Consider the following 24055-nt stretch of genomic DNA (forward strand, 5'->3'; position numbering starts at 1 on the left):
TCTCTTCTTCAGCTCACCTCCACAGGTTTTCCTGTCTATCAGTTCAAACCCAGCTGCACAGTCGCATTCGTACCCTATAACTAGGTCTTTGCAGATATGGGAACATCCACCATTATTAACCAAGCATTCATTAACATCTGAAATGAAAATGTAGTAGAGTTACTCGGTACTTACTCCACATTTATATTTGTCCCATTAACATTTAAAATCCAGGCTATTTGTGATAACTGATCCAGTTAGTCTGGTCAAACCCATGACTTTTCTGAGATCTAATAATCTGTCTGATCGATAGGCATTTCACAGTGAAATGGAAAAGAATAAACATTATCTTTTTGGCAAATCACCAGTTGGTTAATCAGTTACTTAGTCACATTGCTCTACTGCCAACCAGTTATCTTTAAGTATGTAAAACTATGAACTAGTTTATCACTGCTTGGGCTTTTAAGTTATAATATTTCTACTTTTAAAAAAAATTGAAGTACATTTAATAAAATGCACAAACCTTAATGGACAGCCCAGTGAATTTTGACACATGTATACACTCATGGTGCCATAAAATTTCACTCTTCAGCCCCCCAGTTGAACATGGTTCATCAAAAGCAGTTGAGCCAGGCATTATGGAGGGCCCAAATAGCACTAGCTATGCTGGATCTAAGTAACCTTCCCAACTCTGTGCTCAAATCAAGCAAGGCCTCCACTTACGACATTCCTTCAGGGGCTCATCACTCCAGTCTCTGCAGTCCTGCTCCTGGTTACAGACTTTACTGATATCTATGCATTCTCCACTTCTACACTTGAATTTTCCAGGACCCAAGCACTGATTGACTGCAAAGAGCAGCACAGACAAGAAATTCCATTAGCATGTCTGATCCAAGCAGTCCTTTGACTAACCTGCAGCAAGAGGCCCTTACCATTTTTGCAGTTGACTTCATCAGAACCATCCACACAGTCACGGATACCATTACACTGCCTGCTGCCGTGGATGCAGCTTCCATCCTCACACTCAAACTGGTCAGGCCGGCAGGTTCGAGAAGCTGCAGAGGGAGGGAGCACCATGGAATGAAGCCAGTGAAACTGTCCCCAGTTCATACATGGAAAAGAATGGAACATGCCGTCCTGAGAAGGAAGCTACTTACGACAGTTGATCTCATCGCTACCATCCTTGCAGTCAGGATCTCCATCACATCGCCACTTCTTGTGGATGCACTCGCCAGAGCCACACTGGATCTCACTGGCTGGGCACTTGGTGTGTGTCACTGGCTGGCGGCCACACTGCTCCAGGGACTCGTCGGACTGGTCTGAGCAGTCTGCATCATCATCACACACCCAGCTGATGGGGATGCAGGAGGAGGTGCTGCACTGGAACTCGTGGGAGCTGCAGGTTGGTGGGACACAGTCGAACTCGTCGCTGCCATCGTTACAGTCATCCTGGCCATTGCACACAAAATTCCTGGAGATGCAGCGGCCACTGGAGCAAGTGAACTCATCAAGGCTACATGTTATGTTGCCTATTGAGAGAGAGGATGCCCCATTGAACATGTGTCAAGATTGGTCCTTGCAGGACTCTTGTCTCCAAATCTAACATGCAGATTTTTTATCATGAATCCTAGCTTTCTAGCTTAACTTAAAAATTAAAGAGGAATTACATCAACATCCAAATTCCTGGAATACAAGGAAACAGTCTCACCATGTAAAAGATGCAGGGACACTTGAATAAAAACAGAAATGAAGGAACAAGAAACATAGCTGAAGACCAGAAATTAATCTGAGATGAGAACAATGGACTCTTAAAGGGATAGTGATGAATACTTAAACAGTGGCAAGGGATTTCATTTTGGAAGGCAGAGACTGACTTATCTTTATATGTCCATTTAAAGACATACCAGGCCAGGCCATGTCATTAGCTGAGGCTGTCATGCATCAGGTATACAGACAAACGTTATAAGCATTATGACACTATCACCAAAATGAAGCCATTTTTTTATACCACCATTCGTGCATCCTTCTCTTTAATGAGTTCTTCAAGTGAGGAACAGGAATAACAGGTCTTAAATACTTTCAAGTCTTAGAAAGTCACTGCTAGGACTAGATTGTGATCTAGCAGCCAGGTATGCTAATGATGATAAGCTAGTCAGACTAGCCAGATTGTACTTGGATTCAAATTCCTCCCAAATGAATTCAGGTCACAATTTGGTGGTAATTACAGTAGAGACCACGACTCTCTTGGGAAGCAAAGTCTAAATTTAAGAGGGAAACACTTGGCAGCTCCAGAGCTTACCAATACATAAAGTTCAATTCTAGGGCTGTGTACCAAAACTCATTGGACTAGGTGCAGTAGTACTGACCTCAGAAGGCAACATCTACATGCAAGACTGCTGTTTCAAACACAAGTGCCCTCAGCTCCCTTGCCCACGACTGCATGAGGAGGCCCGTGCTGGTCAAACTCAGAAGCCATAGTTATAGAGACCCTATTAAAGGGTGGTAGCTTGAAAGAACATTCAAAGCAATGTTTGTTCAACCTAGAGATTTTCCTAGGGCCTCACCATTAACATGAGTGTTTTATTGCAGGAAAATGCAAGGATAGGAAACACAGTGTTTGCAGGTAGCAATAAGGACTGAGACAAAGCACCATCCATCGGTTGGGTGCAGTTCTCTTTGGGTATCTGCTAGCAAGATGGTAAGTCACTCTTCTGTGCCAGTTTAACTTTTGGCAAGGTTAAAATAGAGTCTAGTTTTGGGGCTAAGAAATGTTTGTATGATACTCAAGGAATTATTCCAATAAGCAGATCTGATGCAGACCTAGGAGCATGTGTGTTGGCCCTGGTTGCCTTCTAGTTGGAATGCCCCAGAGCGAGGGAGGTCCATGAATTACTATCCAAACAGAGACAAAAGCCCACATGGCTGCTGCTTCTCTGAGGTACTTCTAAATTTTTTAAGTACCTTGAATGACTTACCTTCTTATTTCTATTTGCCTAGGAGAAACACCAAAGAAAGCCATGGTAATTACCATGTGAACTTCTTTCAGAGTTTTAGGGCAGATATGAAGGACAAGTAGTTGAGCAGATAGTGAAGTCGCTGAAAAGCAAGTCAGTGGAGCTGCTCTTGATGGTTTGGTTAGTTTCCCCTGCCCACCCTTCTCTGAGAAAAAGGGTCTCTGGGATAAGCCACTCAACACTGATCTTCTTACCACAGTTTTCTTCATCTTCTCCACTGTCACAATCACTTTCACCATCACACCGCCAGGACACGGGGATGCACTGAGTAGAACGGGCGCCACAGCTGATTTCATTTATGCGGCATGTTCTCATATCTGTTGATGATACACAGTCTCAAAAGAGCCTCCCAACTCATTAGTGCCAAGCTGCTGCTCCCGTGCTGCACTGCGGCTCAGTGGCCTGGCACACTGGTGGAATCTGCTTCAGGGGCTGAAGCCTGGTGGGTCCTTGGCCAGCTCCACTGCTGAGAGGCCATGCCAACCTGCCCTACTGCACCATGTTACTCCTTCATGGTTCCCTGGCATGCTCAGTTCTGGCTTTTGTTTTACTTGGCACAGTTAGGTTTATTGGCTGGCCTGCTCCTTGACCATCACTTATCTGTTGGATATCAAGGGGCACACCCAGACATTGTCACCTAATCCTAGCTTCAGTAAAGGCCAGGCAGTCTAGGAGGTCTTCCTCTGCCTAGATTCCTCTATAGGCTTCCTTCCACAACCTCCTTTAGGTTTAAAGTGTGCAAAGGAGGGATGTCTCCTAATTCTTGACCTTACTGGTCACCCTCCACTACATGTAGGGCTCAGTCTTTATGGAGCCTGTCTTCACCTAGGCAGCTTATCTGCCTTAACCAGTGTTCCTATTACTCTCTTTACATGTTGCCTAGGAAATTGATCAATACAGTTATCTTCCTTTGTGCATGCTTTTCTTTTGTAATCATGTTCCAGATCTAAGCTCTGTTTATGTCAGGCTTCCACATTTAGTGCTTCAGCAGGCATCTACTGCCTCAAAAGGAACCCCAAGACTTTCTTCACCATGAATTTGAAATGATCCCAATTTATGTGTCCCAAAACATCCCCCTCTATGATCTCATAGACTTTTTCCTGCATATCAGCCTAAGGACACATATATATTTGCATACCTATGAAGTTTCTCTTATTTAAGATAAATGGTAAGCTCCCTACTTTAATTACTTTAAGTTACATGTTTTTTAAAAAAAATCACTATATCACCCTATTTCTAGCCACCTTATCCCTTCCACAATAGATTTTCTTTTTTCATAACACAAGAAGCTGTGTATCTAAAAGCTTATACTTGGCCTGTGGGGGAAACAGCTTGACTTAGCTTCCAGGACCAGAGTACCATCTGCTCAGCTTCATTATCATCAAACATTTGAAATCTATGCACCTAGTCAAGGAGTTCTTAATCAGATTTGCTGGCTTTAGTCTTAAATATTCAATAGTGAAGCTACCCAAGAGAATGTCAGTCTTGTAGGTCTAAGGAAACATTCTTTAAAGGACAGTCATCAACTGATAATGGCCTGACTGACCTGGGAGTCACTCAGCCTGCACTTCATAGTAGGCAAAGGAAAACTAATGCCAAGTTTGAGATTAAACAATTTAGCTAAGCGACACAGAAGAGACGGGAGAAGTTCAAGTCCAAAGCAAGTCACACTCACGGCACTGCTCTGGGCTCTCATCAGAACCGTCCTCACAGTCCGGGTCCCCGTCGCACTGCCATCGGTTGGGGACACACTGGCCATTGGTGCACACAAAGTCAGACTCAGCACACGTCTTCTTCACTACAGAAGTTTATTTGCCAGGTTAAAAGTTGAAGTCATTTACCCAAAGCTCTATATTCCCATTGGGGGTAAAGCTGCCCTTTGATATACGTTTTACTCTAAAAATAAAGCTGAATCAATGTAGGAGAACCTTAGACAACTTGGCTTTTTATTTGTTTTTCAGAGGAGGGAGATACTCATTTGAAGACTTGGAGGATACCGAAGTCAAGGTAAGACAAAGATTGCCCCTTCTCTCACAACCAGGGACACCTTGCAGTTCATTTCTTGCTTGTTTTATAATTTGAGATCAGGTAATAGTTTCATTTTCTTCATGCATTTCTTCTAAGTCATTCAAGTACTTCATAAGTTTAAAAGCCAAACATTCCACCCTATGACTAGATTATAATATAACTGTTCTAGGGGCACCTCTTAACAACAAATGGGTTTAGTGTAGAGACAGATACCCTAGTACTGAGTACTGTCACCTCTACATGTCAATGGGGACAGAAGAACCTACCCAGTAAGAAACAGAGAAAGCTTAAACCTGAGTTTAAGAGGTCACATTTAGAATTCAAGGGGTGGCTAACATCAACCAGCTAAAAGTCATTGAAGCTGCCAATATCTATAATTGACTACTAGAGTAAAAACTGCCTAAGACAAGGTATCAATTCCGTTACCAATTCTGACTAGAACAGGTCTTTTCTCCTACCATTAGGGTGACCACACAATTTGTTGTTCAAATTGGGACATTCTCGGTAGAAAGGGGACACTGTTAATTATACCGGGAAGATGAGGATAAACTAGGACTGTCCTAAGCCAATGAGGCAGCTTGGTCATCCTATGTACAGGGATATCAGAGAGTAAGAACATCCTATGGAGTGGGTATTCTGGGCTCATCCTTCTCAGACTACAGTCTTCCTTTCCCATGCGCCTATACTTTCTACCTCAATCTCCAGTTTAAAACGTTCTTCCCTAACAAACATTTTACAGTGGTAAACCAGCTAAGAGCAGACAGTTTGCTGAAAATCTGTAAGGGACCACTTCAAGTTAGGGCTCTAAGTTAGGTACAACTCTCAGAGTTTAGAGGGTGCTAAACTGGAGGGCCATTCTGGGTTAGCCTCAGCTCAGATAATGTAAAGAGAGAAAGTAGGGATTACAGTCAATTTCTAGAAATCAAGATGGAGATGACCAATTATGATGATATGAAAAGGATTATTCATCTCCTTGAATTAGTATAATCAAGGAAACAAGAAAGGGCATGTTAGATTTATACCTGTTTCTAAAATCATTGAAATACTCAAACCCCATTTTTAATGGGTTAAGTGATATCCAAGGCCCATGTTCTTCTGGGCATGTAGAAAGATTCTAGAGGGTCTGTGGAGTTAGTTGCTGTAATTCAACCTGTGATACTCTTCAGAAGTTGCTAAAAGGGGAGTAGGGAATGGCTGTAAAGAGACCACATGATTTTAAGTATAAAATGTTACATGGCTAGGAAAGATTGTTTTTACTACAGAGTGTTCAAGCAAAAGATAAATAGGGACAAATGGCTAGAGTTCATCTCTCTCCGTTCTGAGCACGGACTAGGAGGGTAAAGAAAGGCTATTTGAACTGGGCCTTATGAGATGGATAGAAATGTGGATCTGCCACAAGGGAAGAGAACTACCAGTTACATACTTAGGGTATCTGAGTCACTGATTTTTCTGCTTAGCCTAACGCTTACAAAAGAATGAGTTAATGGGACCAATAGCAACACATGGCCTGTGGAATCCAAGCTAAAGTTGGCTAAATATGCTAGTTGAGATGCTTGAAAGAAAGAGCCCTGCTGAACTATAACCAAGTTCAATATCAAGTGGTTGGACAGGAAAAAAAGTGCAGTGGCTTTATATGTTTAAATAATTGTGTAACTTCTCCCATCCATGTAAGAACATCTCAAAATAAGCATTCAGAACCTCCCTAAGCAATGCTCCCACTTTCCTTCTCTATCTTTATGCCTGAGAGGCAGAGACAAATTCTGGCCAAGAATATATTTAATTTTTCACACCACACATGTTCTTGATTGTATGTACATCTAACTCCTTACCTCTTCCAAACCCTCCCACCCTGTGGCTGGAAGTTATGCACAGACTATTTTCGGAGAAGCCAGGCAAGACCCCTAAAATGACCCAGGTTAGTTTTTACTGAATTGGTCAGATGGTAAAAGGCAACTTTCAAAACATGAAGAAAGTAATCATTTTCTAAGAAGAAATAAAGGGTTTTGTCAAACATATAGCTCAGAATAGAGGAAGAGTTGCTACTTACGTCAAGAGAACAGTTGACAAGAGTGAGGTCCTTCTAGAGAGATCTTTAATCAGGAAATTACATTACCATTACATTACCTAGGTAACCCAGAAATAGCATGGAACTCAATATCTTGTAGAGTTGATTAAAACTTTAGTGTTAGGATGCAAATAATGAGAAAAGGTTGCACAGGATAATTATTCTTGGTCTTGAGACTGGAAATAAGTTTCTTCTGTGAGACTGTAAAATGGACTTACTATGCTTCCAAATGATCTACTAATCCACACATTAGCACGGAAACATCCAAGATACTGCTCTGAGAGCTCAAGCATAGGATGGTCTGCCTCAAAGTTCACACTATAACATTTTAGTAGTGATGTACACTGATAACAAGATGGTTGCTGATGAAATCTACATTAAGCTTCTACTTCTGTATTTCTAGTTTGTATAGGGATCATCTTTTTATAACATAAGACAAATGACAATGTCATCACTGACATTCAGTATTCATAGAACACTCAGGGCTCATAAAGCAAACTTAAGCATGTGCTCAAGGTACCTCAATGCCATCTTGACATGTAGTTCTCAGCTGTTCTGGCTTGACGTGAGGTTACATAGATTGCATAACTAGGCATTTCTCACAGTGATCTTTTGATAGATGCTGATCAGTGGGTTTGATGGCATATCCCCACTCTCTTGGGAATGTCTTCCACCCTGCCTAATGCTTTATTTTAGAATTAGCATCTATTTTAGGCAGATAATTAGAAAAGAATCCTTATCTGATCTGTCATCTTTGCTGGCTTGTAGTTCCTATGCCTAGGATTAATTAAATCCCAAAAATTTTAGGAGTTTCTTACTGTCCACGGTTGTCTTTATTTTGGGGGATCAGAGCCATTTGAGAATATTAAAAAGAAGGTCTGTTCTAAGCAATTTTCTATCTCTACTTCTGGTCCTCCCCTCGCTTCCCCTGACTTCCTATCCAAATGTTTGTCTGATCTATGATAAATCAGGTCCTGCCGTTTGGAAAGAACTCCATTCTATCTGCAACACTCCATACTCAAGTTGATAACCCCATGTCAAACATTCAATTCTATTCCTCTAGACCAGGAAGCATAGAATCTCTGGACTCTGGTTCAAAGCAGTTCTTCAGTGGACTCTATTTTCAGAATCTCCATACATTTATAGAAATGAAGATAACATCATCACACTTCAATGAGGTGTGTAAATTCTACTGAGGTGACAAGTGAGACTGTCAAACTCTTTACTCACCACAGTTCTTTTCATCACTGCCGTCAGCACAGTCTTCGTCCCCATCACATTTCCACAGCAGCGTAATACAGCGGCCATTTGTGCACTGGAATTGGGAGGGTTCACATTTGGCTTTTCTTCCTACAATCAGGAGGGAGCACTGAGCTGAGCTGGGATACAAGGGTGGTAAGTTAGAGATGCATGCTACCCAAAACCCATGGATGGGGTCCTCTCAGATGGCCAGCTGCAGACTCAGCAGACTGTCACATTCTGGGGCCCAGAGTTGGATGGGGCTTGGGGTAGAGACTGACTGTAACTGAGTTCTTAGCTGGGCATATGCCATCTAGATGAGACTAGGTACCTTTCAGCAAGGCATAGCCATGGATGGACTGAGTTCTAGTTAATGTAATGTAAGCAGAAATGGTATATTCAACCTCTAGGAAGTGTCCTCAAAGGGACAGGGACCCATTTTCCTTTCCCTTATTCCTTTCTGGTTCCTGAAAATTGGGCATGGTGGCTGGAAGAGTGATCTTGGGCCCGCGGAGCCAGACAAAGGTAGAAGGACCCTAGATCACCCAGAGACCACAGGGGAGAGGGTGAGGTCACCTGCCCCTGGGCTCATTTCTCTCATTTAAGTCACTTGTCTAGCTATAATCACACAGCCAAATTCTAACCCTTTAATGGCACTTCTTGTTCACATTCTGTACTGTTATTCATGAATGATACTTCTATTACAAGCAAGGTAATGGAGATTTAGGAGAGGTACAAGGAGAGGGGAGACATAGAAGCTTCACACACAGGTCTTCATCTTAGAATCTGAGGTCGATTTGGAAAAAGACATGTCTACAAAACAGCTCCGAGATAGGATTAAAAAATTTAAGTAGAGTTAAGAGGTAAAGGGAGATCATTTTTAACTTAGTGATGGGAAAAAAGCAAAGCACCTAGATTCTATTTCTCTGAACCTCAGTTTTCTATGCTCAATGTATGTTATTTAATTTACACAAAGGTATGAACCAGTATTTGTAAGTAGGCCACTTAGCTGGTTTTTGTTTTGTTTTGTTTTTTTACCTGGTATGGAGCAGCTATCATTCAGGTGTTTCCTATCATCAGCAGTCTCTCCTTCTGGAGGATTTGATTTCATTGAGGTAAAAAAGCACAGATCTGGTTGCTTAATGCAAATACTTGAGAAAACCAGTGGAGCCATATAGTTCCTGCAGATTACTCAGGAGGCCTTCCAAGCAGAAAGCCTTCTGATTTCCTGCCACCTTTCAGCATCTGCAGCTGTGGCGCACTGGCTTAGAAACAGATGCTCCAGTGACAGGCACAGACTGGAACTCTTGTGTAAAATATGCAATACTGTAGCTGGCTTCCCTACGATCAGATACTCCCTAGCATCTGGGAGCATTCTATGGTTAGTGGCTAATTCCTAGGAAAATTAAATTTGGTCCACATCAAGTTTATGATACAGGTGTTTTTACCTTTTTAGGTAATAAATATATTTGTTTCAAAATTATATGTACCACTGTGTTCCCAAGAGTTTAGCTAAGCTAGTACCCATATACAAAGCAGGAGAGATTCCATGGCACTTTCTAAATGTATTTCATACTATTCATTCATTTAAAAAATATTTTATTGGATGTAAGAACCTACAGACTTAGAAGGGAGGCTAAAGGGAAAGTAAAAGTCATTGTCAGGAAACATTACCTGCTAGTTTTTGTATTGATAAACCAAATATGAAGTGCCTGACTGCCTCCTGGACCCCCTCCCTAATGGTCCCCATTATAACCATAGTCTCAATATATTCTTAATATTCTCAGCACTGGGGTAATCTGTCCCAGAGGCCACTGACTGTACCTCTGTATCTGCACCACCTTTAAGGGCTGTGGGAGGGGCAGGAATCTACTTTGAGTACTTTTTCTGAAAAGTGGAAAAAGCACAATTTGCTGTCAGAGAACACAGATACAGGTGTACTTGGAAAGAGCCAAGCTGCCCTTAGGATGCTGTTCAGGCTGAAAGGTTCTGAGTTTTTTTAAAGGTAGTTACCAAAGGTTGTTCAGTCAAAATGAGACAGACACTTTGATGTTGATATATACACTGTCAAAAAGAGAGGGTGTGTGTGTGTACACACACACACACACACACACATATAAATAAAATCACATATTATATACAGAATGTATATATGTAAGATATTAAAAACCCATGTGGTCAGACTCAGATAGAGTCCTAAAAGGTGTCAAATACTGGTTTCTTGCTTAGGGGTCAGGGACCTGAAAGATCCCCTTAAAAATGAGTTTTGAAGCTACAGATTTTATAGACACTCAAGCTGGCCTGGGATTAACTACAGGCACACACAATATCCTAAGGCTGGTGTTTAGTCCACTACTGTCTTAAAGAAGGTCTCTGAACATAGTCGTAGCATATAAGCAATCAACACTAATAAATGATATTAAAGTTCCAGCAGTGTTGCTTCAAGAGCAGATATTGAGCAGCTCGGGACAGATGTAAGCATTCTCCTACTGTTTATTCCACTATCCCAAAAAGGAGTTTAATGTCTATATTTTCTTATCTCAGATGTTTCCACTTCACCCAAGATTGTCTGATTGTCACAGAGCTGTATTTTACCTGGATGCACAAACAACTCTCCTTTAAGAAGCAGGGACAACTGGGGCCAGGAGAGGAGTAGGCTCCTAACATCCCTGCTTTATTAAAAGAATGGGTATGAGGGGGGTGGATATAGCTAGCTGGCTTTACAAAGGACCCTTTCTTTAAAGAGAGGTGAATAAACAGCACAGGCATTATGGCCATGCCTCAGTTTCTCATGTTTCCTAAGCACTCTGTTTTGAGAGGTTGCTACCAGGCAGAAAAGTGCTCCCTAGTTCTGTGTGATTCCTGCATCCCTGGAATGGCAAGAGCTTGGACACTTAACTGAATACTGAGATCCAGCCACCTGAATGCAACACTGGATTTTCTGTCCAAGTTTCAAAAAGATTCTATCTGTACACCTCTGGTGCTTAACTGGGAATGTGGCTGCATGTAGCTCCAGGAAAACAGAAGGCACCAAACAAGTTAAGCTTTGGGTTTCCAAAGTTTTTGGGATTACAGGATTGTGGACCTGTAGTCTATTTCCATCCTTGACAGTTAAGTCTCAAGTTCAGCATTATAGTTTCATAAAGGGAATAGGCTGAGCTTGTAGTCATCTGTACCCATGGTTCTTTTAATTCTTAGGCTAAGCTAAGGCCAATGATCCCTAAAAAACAACCCTAGAAGCTGAAGCTCTAGGCACCCTTTATCTCAGGGTCTTTCTGCTCAGAAAGGTAAAAAGTTGGAGTAAATGTGATTTTCAGTGGCTTCCCCAAAGCCATAGGTTTGCACAGGGATGCTTTAGCGCCCAAGGGCTGGTTGAAGTTGGGAGAAAGGCTGTGACATGGGGAACCTGAGTATTCCACCTCTGTGTCAACCAGGAGGTCTTTCTTTTGAATTTTGCAGTTTGGTGTAAGAATTTGAAAAGGGTTCTAGTGCTTTAAGAAATGAAACTATTTGACAAGCTCTAGGTTTCCTTTACTGCTGATACTGAGAATGAATACCCCTGCCCCTTTGGGTTAGGGGCTTGGAAGTCACTTGCACCTAGTGACGTACATGGCTACTTAAATTTGTAATGAATGAATGTCCAGAAGTGTCAAAGAATTATTCCCTAATTCTGTTGCTTCCGCAGAAGGAATCAGATTGTGCAAACTCACTCTAGGCACCTATTCCCAGGAGCCTTGCTTACCTAAATTTAGTTACTACCCCAGACATCTGGCAGTTCACTGGCTCTAAGCAACTCAGAGTTCTTAATGCATATAGAAGTCAGCCTGCTGTGGTCTAATTGTCCCTGCAAGGGTTAACATGGAAGAGTAACATGTAAGCTTCAGAAGAAAACTGCATAGGCCTCATAGGAAATATGAAGCCTTCAAAGTGGGCTACTAATTCCCTGTAGTGCTCAGAGTGGCATCTTGGCAGGAGTGCTCCAAAAGGAGTGGCCATGGCATGTAGATGTTCGTGAGCCTCAGGCTCAGACGTGAACTTCCACTTTCAGAGGGGCTCACGGTGCTGGGACCAGCAGGGCCAAGTGTTCAGCTCGCTCACACGCCCCCTCATTGCATGAGCATACGGGCCTTATCATCTGCTGGAATTTCTTCAGTCCATTTGTTTTGGCACTTCTGGGACTGCCAAGGGCATTTATTTATAGTTGCGCTCACTTCTGCTTGCCACTTTTAATGCCAGTCTTTCTATTCATAGGCTAAAATTCATTTTAGGAAGAGCAGATTTCCGACTCAGCAAAGAAATTTTCCTACAGGGAAGAAGGTTAGTAAGAGGAACTAAGGAAGGGAGTTCAAGCTGCCAAGCACAAAGGCAGTGTTCTGACCTTAAGGCCATCCTCTAAGCCCTGTAAGACCAGGTGGGGGACAACTAAAAACTGTTAAATATTTAGGTTCTGATTCACTTAAATAAGTGAATCAGAACCTAAACTCTTACAGTTTAATTGTCAAAGAGTTTTTCCATTTACATAGGATTGAGATGATCTTAAGAATCATGCTTAAATATGTATCTTTTTTAACAGCCAAACACTATTGTAAGACCTCAGTATCTTAATTCATTTAACTCTCCATCCTACATGGTCAGCACTGCTATTCTCCCTTTCCATGATCCGGAAACCTGCTCTGGAAGGGAAGTACCGTACTTGCTCAAGATCACCCTGGGCAGAACTAGGATTTCAACAGGGGCAGCTGAAATCTGGCCTCAGATACTGGGCTACCCAGCAAGCATACTAACTAGAGCACCTGACTCAGGACTCCTTCCTTCCAGAATATTCTGTTGATTTGTAATTTGGGTAGTCAAGTCAGTTTAACCCAGAATTAGGTAGTTTCACTTACCAAGATGGCACTATTCTAACGCAGCCTTACTGTTGAGATAGAGACCCCGCTCCCCATCCCATGTTAGTGTTTAGAACATGCTGCTCGAATGTTCTTAATAGGTCTTTTCCTAGAAGGCCTACAGTGCTTGGTTTTCTTGACATGGTTCAAGTCAGGGCAAAGGCCCTCCTGAAATACTTCGGAAATTATTATTTTTGTGGGTGGTAAACTACTCCAGTCAGTAGTTCACAAGCTCTGGTTTGCATCAGAATCCCCTGGAGGGCTTGTTGAAACACAGTGCTGGGCCCCACCCCCCGGAGATTCTGATTCAGTAGGTCGAGGGTGGAGCCCAAATGTGCATTTCTAATGAGTTCCCAGAGATGCTGACGGAGCTGGTCCCTGGCCACACTTTGAAACCACTGCAAGATTAGAAGGCTCACATTCTATTCACAATGGTGACAATTTCATTTTGAGGGTTGGAATATGTTGTATTCATCCCTGTAAAACCTCATGCCCATCACTCGATGGACATAGGTGATAAAAAGCCAACCTTACAACAGATGTTATGGTGACAACCTGAACATCTTGGTGCTCCTTAGGTAGGTCATACCGATCTAGATGCCTTAAGCCAGGTGAACAGGTACTTCTCAAATCTGTCCTATCTTCCTATTTAATGCCATGTGCCCTATCTCTGGCCCTTTTACTTTTTTTAAATGAGCAGTCCAGTAATGAACCCAGACTCTTCTCCATTTTACCATCAAGCCCTGGCTACGTCCAAGCTTTCATCTCCCACTCAATGTAAATCTGTCTCCCAAGACTGTCACATTCTCTGTGAGAATCAGTGGACCCCACTCCCTCCCCAGGCCCATACCCTCACTGTTGCTTTGTTCGCTCGTGTTACCCCTGCTCGCTTATCCACCTGTATGGGTACAGATGTAATGTCACCCTTTGAATGATAGCCTCGGTTCCTTTCTTGACCAGTTAGGCATGATCTGGCTGCCTTCCCATAGTTCCCTGGGTCTGTCACATAACTTTCATGTGGTGAGATGCCTTCACCACCTGTTTCCATCTCTGTAAATGGAGATCGCCTCGGGCAGGGCCTGGAATTTACCTTTGTAACTTGGGACCTGGTGGCTGACATCTAAAGATTGTTTAGGCACGAGTAAGTATTCCTGGATGAATCAATTGATTTATTAGTTCACTAATAAAGCTGGTCTAAACTACATATTTTTTCAAAGCATTCCTCCCAGCTTTTCTAAACTTGGAACCAAGTCTGGCCACTTGTCTCACTAGCTAGAGTACCTTTAAAGACCCTGGGTTATCAAGGCCACCGTTCCCTGTGCCTATGAGGGTACTCTCACCTTGTTACAGCACTTTGCCATTTAAAAAGTGTACTTTCCTATACTTAACTGTCAGAATGAGTGTGTCAGTGTGGGTATGTGGCCTCATTTCCATGTGAGGAGAGAGGTTCCGACATGTGGGGAGCGTGGCAGTCACTAACTGGTAAAGTCAGAAACTTGGTGTTTTGAATCGGGATTTGCTTCTGATGTGTTTTAAGCACTCTTTGGTAATGTTGACAGCAGCCCTCTGTTGCTCAAATCATTTCTGTAAAATCATCTGCAGAGATGGAATAGTTTCTAGTTTTGTCACTTAAGACTCGTTTTGTGGTGATTTTCAGGAAACTTCACACACTATAACCCAGGTAGCCTGTGGGAACTGCAGCAATCATGCACTGTTATCTGCCTCTTTTTTGATTGTCTTAAACACAAGATTTGCTCATTCCTATCCAGAATTTCTATTCCAGGCTGTCTTTGGAAACTTGATTTCCTGATTTGACTTCCCCATGCAACTAAATGCCTTTGGAGTAGGAGCCAGCTTCCTGGTCACTGTGCCCCCCCATGCCTGGTGCCATATGACTTCGCCAGTTAGCCGCTGCCACGCTCCCCACATGTCGGAACCTCTCTCCTCACATGGAAATGAGGCCACATACCCACACTGACACACTCATTCTGACAGTTAAGTATAGGAAAGTACACTTTTTAAATGGCAAAGTGCCGTATGACATATGGTATGGGCGTCAAGTGGCAGATGTACAAAGAAGGCCAGCATCAGCATCGGTACCAGCTACTTAGTGAACCTAAAGGGCAGTTAATAACTCAGATCTTGGGAAGGCTTCTTAGGAAAACTAAAGATTAAAGGTAGTCTATAAAATGGAGAACCCAATTTACTCATAGTTATTTGGCGGAAGTATTAAGTTATAACACCTGAAGTAACTTGCAAATGTTGTCTGTCACCCAAGGTTTTATCATTCCCTTGTTTTGTGCTTTGCAGGGGCTGCCCCACCCCCTACTGCCCAACCACATCTATATACCTAAAGGCTCCCAGCCAGTAGGGCCAACCCAGACTGCCCAAGATGGTAGCAAGATCACCCACTTTATTCTGTGGTTCCATCTTACAGTTTCTACCCCCAAAGTTATCTTTTAAATACAGGCCATGCACAGTCTTCCTCTGCCCCATCCATAGCATCTCTAAGATGAAACACAAAGGATCTCTAAGCAAACACTGAGCCATTTTTTAGCAGAATGTCTGTACTTACTTCCACAGCACTAGTGCACATTCTCTTGCTTAATTTAGATCTCCCAAATAACCAGCAGGCCCGAGCTTTCCCAGGAGCTGTCACATAAAGGGAAAAGTGTACCACCTGCCATCTCATTTAGTTCCTGCAGTGGGGCTAGTGTATATAATTAGGTGGTATTAATGATATTTAGAACTTCTTTTGCAAGCCAGCAGAAGAGTCAGGCAAAGAGACATAGATACAGATAAAGAGAAAATGCCCAGAGTGAAATTGAGATGCTTTTCACTTACGAAGCCAGATTCTCCTAGACCTAAGTCATACTCTGCCTTTAGGTCCTCTGAAAAGTTATCAGTTCTCAGATTTCCTAGCCAGAAACTCTTTAGCTGGACAAAAATCTTGTTCCTGGACCACTTACTTCAACTTAGAAGAAACATCTTGTCTATCAACTCTGCAGCATGTATTTTGGGGCTCTTTGCCTTGAAAGCAGTTTCCAGGCTATGGCCTAAGTACTTTCTTGATATTGGCTTAAAGCAGAAGTGAACATGCTAAGCAATTTTGAGCTCATCAGCTAACCATCTGCAGAGCAACCCACCCTGCAAAACTCTCCTAAGGCAGGTACGTTATTGTAAGCATCATTACAGACCTTATCATGATCCTTTGAGGCATTTAATTTCTTACAGGCTAATATGTACAGATGACTTTCCAAACATAGGTCAGTATCCAAAGTAAATTTAATTATGACTTGAGGTCATATAGGTGACTGCCTAGACTTGCTCATTATTCCCCCTACTGAAGAATACAACATTATTTCACATTCTGTAAGAAAGAGAAAATGGTCTGGATATTTAATGTTGAGCTCAGATATATCTATGCTGAGCTCAGAGTCTTCTGGTCTTTGCATGAAACCCCACAGCCATATGGCTGGGAGATATCTGTTCCTTGATCATTTGGCCATCTTCTACTGTAGGTGTTCTTATTAAGTCTTATCAGTTTGCTATTCCTTCTGGGATAGAAGGGGCTTATAACTGCTTTTCTCCTCTTCTAGAATTGTGAAACAGCTCAAGTGAGATTGAATTTATGGTTACCCAATTTTATAAAAGGCAGAAACACTTCAGTCAGCTCTTCATTTCTTTTGAGCACGGAGGCTGCCATAACTACCTCTGCTAGCAATGCTCAGTGCTTAAATATGCACTTCATGGTACTGAAGTCTTAACACTTGGCTGCTCCACGAACTTGGCTTTCATACATGCTTTAGGTATCTGGGAACTCAAGCAATAAAAGCAAAGGAATCAAAATGACACAGGACGGACACTATAGCTAAATGTTATGTGAAATGGGTCACAGGACAGTTCACAGAACAAAGCTGCTCCAGACTTCAAGAAGCTGTCGCTGCCAATGAAAGCCTGCCTGGTGACCCTCCTTTAAAGCCCCCACCCCCCAACTTCCCTTCTCACATGCTCACTCTTTGGCCTAGGTGAGGATTATAAACATTGCCACACCTTCCCTCTGTGCTACAGGAGGCACCAGGTTTATTTTCCCCTCACACTTTGGTCTCCCATCCCTCCAGGTCTATTAGTACTACCAATTTCACCAACCCACTCCCTGCAATTGGAGAAGTTTCTGTCTACTCTTTTGCCAGTTGCTAGTCCTATCTGAATAGCCCTCACGAAACCCTGCTTATTCTAGGTTCTGGCCTGAATGAGTATATGGTACCCCAGATCCCAAGCTTGACTACCTAGGCTGGAGGAGAACATTCTAGAACTCCCAGGAATTGTTGCAATCAGGTACACTACACGACTGAATTTTAATTTCTCAGGTTAGTCTGACTTAAGTCCTAATATACACCTGCCCCACAGCATATTAGACCAACACTGTCAGTGTGTATGGGGGCAGGGGTTGGGGAGAGGAGGTAAGTATAGAAAATCTGGGTCAGAAAGTCAGCCCAGTGCTCTGGGGCTTTGAACTTCAGATAGAAGCCAGTCTGGTTTGGCTTAGGCTGCCCCAGCCAATCCCAAATCCCCTTCATTTCAAAAAGGATGTGCCTCCTTTCCTTTGAAGAATATAAAATAAGTCTTACATGGGCTTCTATTTTACACTGTTCACAGCATGTGACATATTTTATATGTGACCTAGGGGAGCAAAGGGATTCTCACTTAGCTAACACAAGGTGGACATAGGGCTTCGGCTAACTCATGGCAACAGTTTAGGTGCATTCTTAGCATTCTGTAGGATAAAGAATTAACCTCCAGTGGGAAGTTATATGTTAAAAGTATATGATGAGAACATGCAGCAAGAATGAGTGTTTTCCCCTGTCTCCCGGACAGTTTCTGGTGTAGCTCAATCTTTTGAAAGATTGTTATGAAAAGTATAATGCAAGTCATGTCACTATTCTGAGAAATCGTTTAATAAGTTAGTATTGCCCATCCATTAATGATTAATGTTTGAATCTGAAAACTCTTGTAGGCAGGGCTTTGCTCTTAGGTTTGTTACACATCAGAGGCCATCTTCAGACACACCTGCCCTTTTCAAGGAGTCTAGGCAGGGGAAAGCACTTGAGAGAACAGTCCATCAGCTCCCGTTGGATCTTTTACATTCTCTTAAAGATAATACTTTTTCAGGCTGCAAAATTAGGCGTTCTGAGAGACTTGTGACCAACCTGAATGTGACCGGGTGGCCAGCTAACCACAAAGGCAGAAAAGCTGGTCTCAGGTTCACAGGCTTGAGACAGTGTTCAGAATCAAAGGTCAGGGGGCATTGGGAAGCTTAACCCCCCCACCCCCCGCTCCCAGGTATTGCCAGAGACTGCTTGGCTATACACTTTAAAGTTCGCTCTCACTTAAGGAGACACGTGACTGCAGGCAGGCAGGCCGGTCTCCTAAGCCACCAGGCCACAGGAGCTAGGGACACTGGAAGGGGTCTTTCTTAGTAAGATGAGGGCTGCTTTCTGTCCCAGTTCCCTAGAGCTGCTGAGCAAGCCCCTTGGTGTCATGTCAAGACAACATAAGTCACCTGCCCAGGAAAGTTGTGTGGCCCCAAGTGGAAGTTGTCCCAGGACAGGGCTCCTAGGCCCAGTGTGGCAGACCCTGGGGACTGGTCAGTGGTCACCTGCCCTCCCAACAAGCCACAGCCACACGCCAACCCTCGCAGCTCTCTCGCTACTCCTTTTGATCTATTGTTGGGACTGAAGACTAATTACAGTCACTAGACTAGGGCTCAATTCCTTTCGAGGAAATCTCACCGGGAAGGCGGATCAGCAAACTAACCTGATTAAGTCTTCCTTCCGTTCCCCTCCCGACCCGTTCGGTTACTCGAGAGGTTTACAGACGCGGCCCGAGGGGTGGAGAGGGGAGGGGGAGGAACACCTAGAGGGGAGTCCTGTTTCAAGCCCCACTGGTCCTCTAACCCGCACTCCAAAGAGACAGCCCGGCGCCTGTGGAGTCGCAGTCCGGGTGCGCAGGCTGCGCACTTATCCCGGCTCCGCGGAGCCTCCCTGCTGCCGCCCACCGACCGCGCGCCGGCTCACAGCGGCGGGGGTCTCCCGGACCGGGCCGGCGTCCCCGGAGACGCCCACACCCGTTCACCGCGCATTTCCACCCTCCCCGAGGTCCGAGGAGCTCGCCTGGGCTGCCGCGCACGTATCGGCCCTCTGTTCTTTCCTAACACTCCGCCTGGCAGAGGAGGCAGAACCCATTGTTCAGGGGTTCAGAAGCCCAAATCCCCGAAACCCTGCCAAGCGGGGTGAAAAACGAGGCACAGTGGCTTTGTAGGGAGGGAGTGTAAGGGAATGAAGACTAGTTCAGGCAAGGCTTTAGGACACCCCAAATCCCACTGTCCCCCAAGCCCGGCTCCCCGAAGCCGTGGCGCTGACAGCTCAGAGGCGCCACCAGGGTGGGGAGGGAAAGAAGGCGAGGAGAGCGGAGAGGCGCCTCCTAGGAGGGGGTGGGCAGAAGGAGACCCGCGTCTCGGGGCCCCCTGGCGTCCCGGCTGGGTCCGGGCAGCCAGCGGAGGGGCGCGTCCCCACTCACCCGCTCCGGTGGCGCCGCTCTCCTGGGGCGCCCAGCACAGCGCAAGCAGCAGCCAGAGCGCCCAGCGCGCGGACGTGCCCATGGTGCCCGCCTGGATGGTGCCGCCGCCGCCGCCGCCGCTCGCTCCGCACAACAAGTTACCAGCCCTTCCGAAAGGAGGAAGGAGGTGGGGGCGGGGAGGGGGGAGGGGAGGAGGAGGGGAAGGAGTTAGAAGGGGGAAAGGGAGCGGGAAGAAGAGGGCACCCCCTCCCCTACAACTTGCACAATCCCTTGCCCACCAGCCAGCCCTCCTCCCCCGCCCACCCGCCCACCTCCCCCGGCTGCAGTAGCAGTGCAAGCCGAGCCTGCAGGCAGAAAATATGCAGGCGCCGCAGAGGAGGGGGAGAGGGGGTGGGGAGCCAAGAGCGGAGGAGAAAACAGAAGAGAGGAGCGGGCCGCAGAGCACCCACACTGGCGGCCGCGGGAGCGCGGGGTGAGGAGCGAGGAGGGCGCAGGAGGGGGAGTGGTCAGCGGGGCGGGGAGCGGCGGCTTCAGCCCTGCTTTCCCCTCGAGGCGCTGCTCTCCTGAGCTCTGGACAGCCAGGTGCCTGCGCTGGGGGTGTGCGAGTGCGGGCGTGCGGGCGTGAGCGGCAGTGGCCGTGGCCGCCACCGGGACTGCTCCTGGGGCCCCGCGGCTCCGCGCGTCCGCCAGGGCTCACGGGGGCCCGGGGCGGCCGCTGGTTGGCTCGCGCGCCGCCCTCGCCTCCAATCCCCGGTGCCTGCCCTAATTTCCTGATCCAGGGAACCTGCCGCCGCGGCAGCTCTGCGCTCCCTACAGTCATTACCGTACTCTCTCGGCAGCCGCCAGCAGTCCGTGCAGCTGCCGCAGCAGTTAGCGCTGATGCAACTATTACTGCTATTGCCACCGTTTTCCCACTAACGGGGTTTGCAGCCCGGGGGGGTTGCAGCTTCCAAGGGCAGCAGGCATCTCTCTACCACCCTCTCCTGCGCCCCAAAGAGAGGCCGGTACTGTGAGGCCGGTAGGTAGCGTCTGGGGCCTCCTCCACCTAAAAGTGACTAAGAGGAGCGGGTCTGTTTGGGCTGCTCTGATGTGGGGGTCGGGATGCCGGTCTCAGTCTCAGCTGAGATGCCATTTTTGCTAAAAATTAAATACGTCTTTAAGTCGAGTGCGGTGCGGTTGTAGTTTGTCCTGTGTAATAGAATGGGACTAAAATAACCCAGTCTGGGATGAGGAGGAGGGAAATTGCCCGCGCAGCTCTGCTGTTCTCTCATCAACTATTATAGTTAATTGCTAATTGCACAAAATGATAGTTTGAGGACCTGTAATTAAAAGCTTAACCTTTTTTTGTTTGGGGGAAGGGGAACCCATAGGTTTATTCTTCTTGGTATACTTTGTAACATTCATTTTTAAGGTTTAAGGAAAAAAAGGAAGCAAAGGCAAGAGTCCTATAAATGATGGATTCCTATTCGGTGCCTGGCAGTACCCGAGCCTATAATGTGCTTCTTGTGTACTTCAGTTTTCTGGCACACTTTCCCCTGGCCGAGGTACATTGTCTGCCGTGGTCTATTAAGCATTTAACAAGAGACAGATGGTGCACTGAGCTATTTCACCTTCTTAAATAAAAGGTTTATATGTATATATTTAAAGTTGTTTTTATCTTGAATGACCCAAACTTGGCAGGTTTTAATAGGACCTTGTTCTGATGCTGTGCTGTTGGTGATATGAGAAGTGGTGGGTGCTGCCTGGCTTTACGCACTTTGCTCTGGTTCTTTTGGGCATTGGTCAAGGCTAGACATCAGATGGGATGTTTATTATGAGGAACTTAATTACCCAGGAGGCAGGAGGGGAAAATGCTTCTTCAGGATACACTTTGTTGGGGCAGAGGATATACAGATTATGACTTATAAACATGAAGGGGCTTAACTCTATGTGTTGGTGGAGACTTGCACTTTCTATATAGCTCATTTTGAATGTTATTCTGCCCCACTGTGGGTATACGGTTGGTACAAACGGCAGCAGCCACATACATGTTGCATGTGAAACTGAATTGAAATTTGTTTATGCCATCTAGTAGGGCAGATGCATGCAGGTGTTGTTCACCTAACAAGCATTAAGTTGTGATGGCGAAACCTTAAATGCACAGTATCTTCAACATTCTCATGGTTCTGAAAGGCTATCCAATAAGAAGCTCTTCATAGAAGAGGAAGGGTGGTTAGAAGGATGAATGGAATTGCTATGAAAGGGCTGAATGTTAATAAACAGTCATGTGGCTTGTTTTTAATATACTACAAACTGAACATTGCTATGGTATAATAGACTTATCTTTGATGAACATATATTATGCTTTCTATCTCTTGAGTATAATTAAATTATTGGTGAACTTAGCTGTAACTCTGTGTTTAATCCTGTAGCTTCTTTATTGACTCAAAGGGAAGCATAACTTTTGGCTCTACTTCTGATTGGCTGTGTAACTTGGGAAAATCACTGTGCCTTTCTCTGCCTGCCTTTTGACCTGTAAACTGAAAACAAAACCCATCCCCATTATGTCAAAGTACTCTGAGAACCCAAGGACCAGCTCTCTGCAGAGCCTTGGTTGTTAGAAGAAAATGATTATAAGGAGAAATGAATTTGATTGATACAGAAAATAACCAAGAAGATAAATTTATCATGATTGGGACTGGTGTGGTTGAACTAGAGGTTGGTGTAGTGGTCTCAGAAGAGAGGTTGACAGTGCTAGATTCAGAAGCCTTCAAGTAAATGCATAGGTAATCCCATTCACTCCCACAACCCAACACTTTACATTTGCTGAGAAAACACATATCGGGCATCCCTTGGCCCTGTGCTAGAGGGATGTTTACCTGTGGAAGTTCAGGATCTGGATGGGGGGAGGCAGAGAAACAGCAACTATAGAACCCCATGCCCTGCATAGGGCTTCTCAAGGTGCTGTACGATTACAGGGAGCGAGTAGCTAATCTGGCCATGGGGCAAAGGTATCAGAAAAGACTTTCCAGAGCAGCTTTCTTTGAGCTGCGTAGTGTCATCACTTTTACCATGTAAGCCCAGTTGTGCTTACTGCTGGACACATGGTAGGCTCACATTTCCTGGCCCCCTTATGGTTGGGTAGGACTGAAAGACCAATTTTGGCCGTTTATTTGTGAGCAGAATTTATAATGTGCCACTTGCAGACTGCAGCATTTAATTACTTGCATGAGACCCTCTCTTTTTGTCTGCATGACAACAAGAAATGTTCAAGAGGGGCCTGCTCCATTCGCCTGGTCTCTGAATAACTAGATGAGTAGTTCTCCACTGTCTGCATATCTCTGGCCATGGCCACACAGAGTAGAGCAAATGGCCAGTGGCCTGTTTTTGCATGGCCTATGAGTAAGAATGGTTTTTACATTTTTTAAAGTGTTGTGCAAAAATTAAAGAAGTAAGAAGAATATGCAACAGAAACTGAATGTTGCTTACAAAGCCTAAGACATTTGCCATCTGGGTCTTTTGAGAAAACAACTTGCTACTTCCTTCCAGAGTGAGTATAAAACAAACCTTTGTTTTCTTTATCTACTGAACTTTTGTTACCTCAGCATGACTTAGCATTAAACTGACTGATACACTGGTGGAGGAAGACCATGGTGAGCACAGGGAGCAAAGATGAAAGGGCATCACGTACTCAGGGAAGTGCAGGGGACTCAGGGTGGTTCAAGGGTAGGGTTCAAGCAGGCTAACCATAGAAGCAAGGCTGGGGGAGAAAGGCTGAGGGCTCTCCTTTGATTACGTGGAGATTTGTATGCCATCCCTAATCCTCTGGACTACATCCTGTAGGAGGGGCCTTGTGAAAGATATTTTTAAATTAGAAGATCATGCAATTCACTATGGAATAATTATAAAATACAGACAAAAACAAAATAATTTTTAAAAAGCATACTTTCAGTATGCAGATATTAATATATTCTGTTTCTTTCCTTTTAAAAATATATTTAATTTTATCATCAGGTCACAGAATTGTACTGACATAATTATAATTGGTCCAGTTATAGATCTCTTTATTTGTTAATTTAATTTCATAAATAAAAATAAATAGTATCCATGAGCCCACTACTGCCTCCAAGAAATAGAATATTGACAATAGCACAAATCTGTGTAGGTGCTTCCCTGAGAGAACACATTTCCTGGTCTTCTCCCCTGCAGGAGACCACTATTATGTCAGGTTTGGATTGGAGCCTGATATCCAGTGGGTTTTTAAAAATTCAGTCTCGCAGTGGTAT

The 24055-nt window shown here is 44.6% G+C and overlaps 1 protein-coding gene and 1 long non-coding RNA gene across 5 annotated transcripts in view; one reads left to right on the plus strand and one right to left on the minus strand.

The window, feature by feature from the left end:
- LOC140847694 (uncharacterized) overlaps positions 1-7051 on the plus strand; it is a 67138-nt gene extending 60087 nt beyond the window's left edge. Inside the window, exon 4 of the long non-coding RNA XR_012127742.1 lies at positions 4955-7051. This is a non-coding gene — a long non-coding RNA (uncharacterized lncRNA). The remainder of the gene's footprint in view (positions 1-4954) is intronic.
- The window catches only part of VLDLR (very low density lipoprotein receptor), a 29923-nt gene extending 9298 nt beyond the window's left edge, over positions 1-20625 (minus strand). For 2 of the 4 annotated variants that reach the window (XM_017642861.3, XM_017642860.3), the window contains exons 1-8: positions 19791-20625; positions 8317-8436; positions 4669-4791; positions 3188-3310; positions 1137-1508; positions 912-1034; positions 703-825; positions 18-137 (exon numbers count right to left, since the gene is read on the minus strand). In XM_017642861.3, the coding sequence (XP_017498350.3) occupies positions 18-137; positions 703-825; positions 912-1034; positions 1137-1508; positions 3188-3310; positions 4669-4791; positions 8317-8436; positions 19791-20610 (1924 nt within the window). In that variant the 5' untranslated portion in view covers positions 20611-20625. The remainder of the gene's footprint in view (positions 1-17; positions 138-702; positions 826-911; positions 1035-1136; positions 1509-3187; positions 3311-4668; positions 4792-8316; positions 8437-19790) is intronic. The other 2 variants (XM_017642863.3, XM_017642862.3) reach the window with 1 other exon arrangement.
- Between the last annotated feature and the right edge of the window lie 3430 nt (positions 20626-24055).

The sequence above is a fragment of the Manis javanica genome, chromosome 2 (assembly GCF_040802235.1).
Source record: "Manis javanica isolate MJ-LG chromosome 2, MJ_LKY, whole genome shotgun sequence".
Classification (NCBI taxonomy): domain Eukaryota; kingdom Metazoa; phylum Chordata; class Mammalia; order Pholidota; family Manidae; genus Manis; species Manis javanica.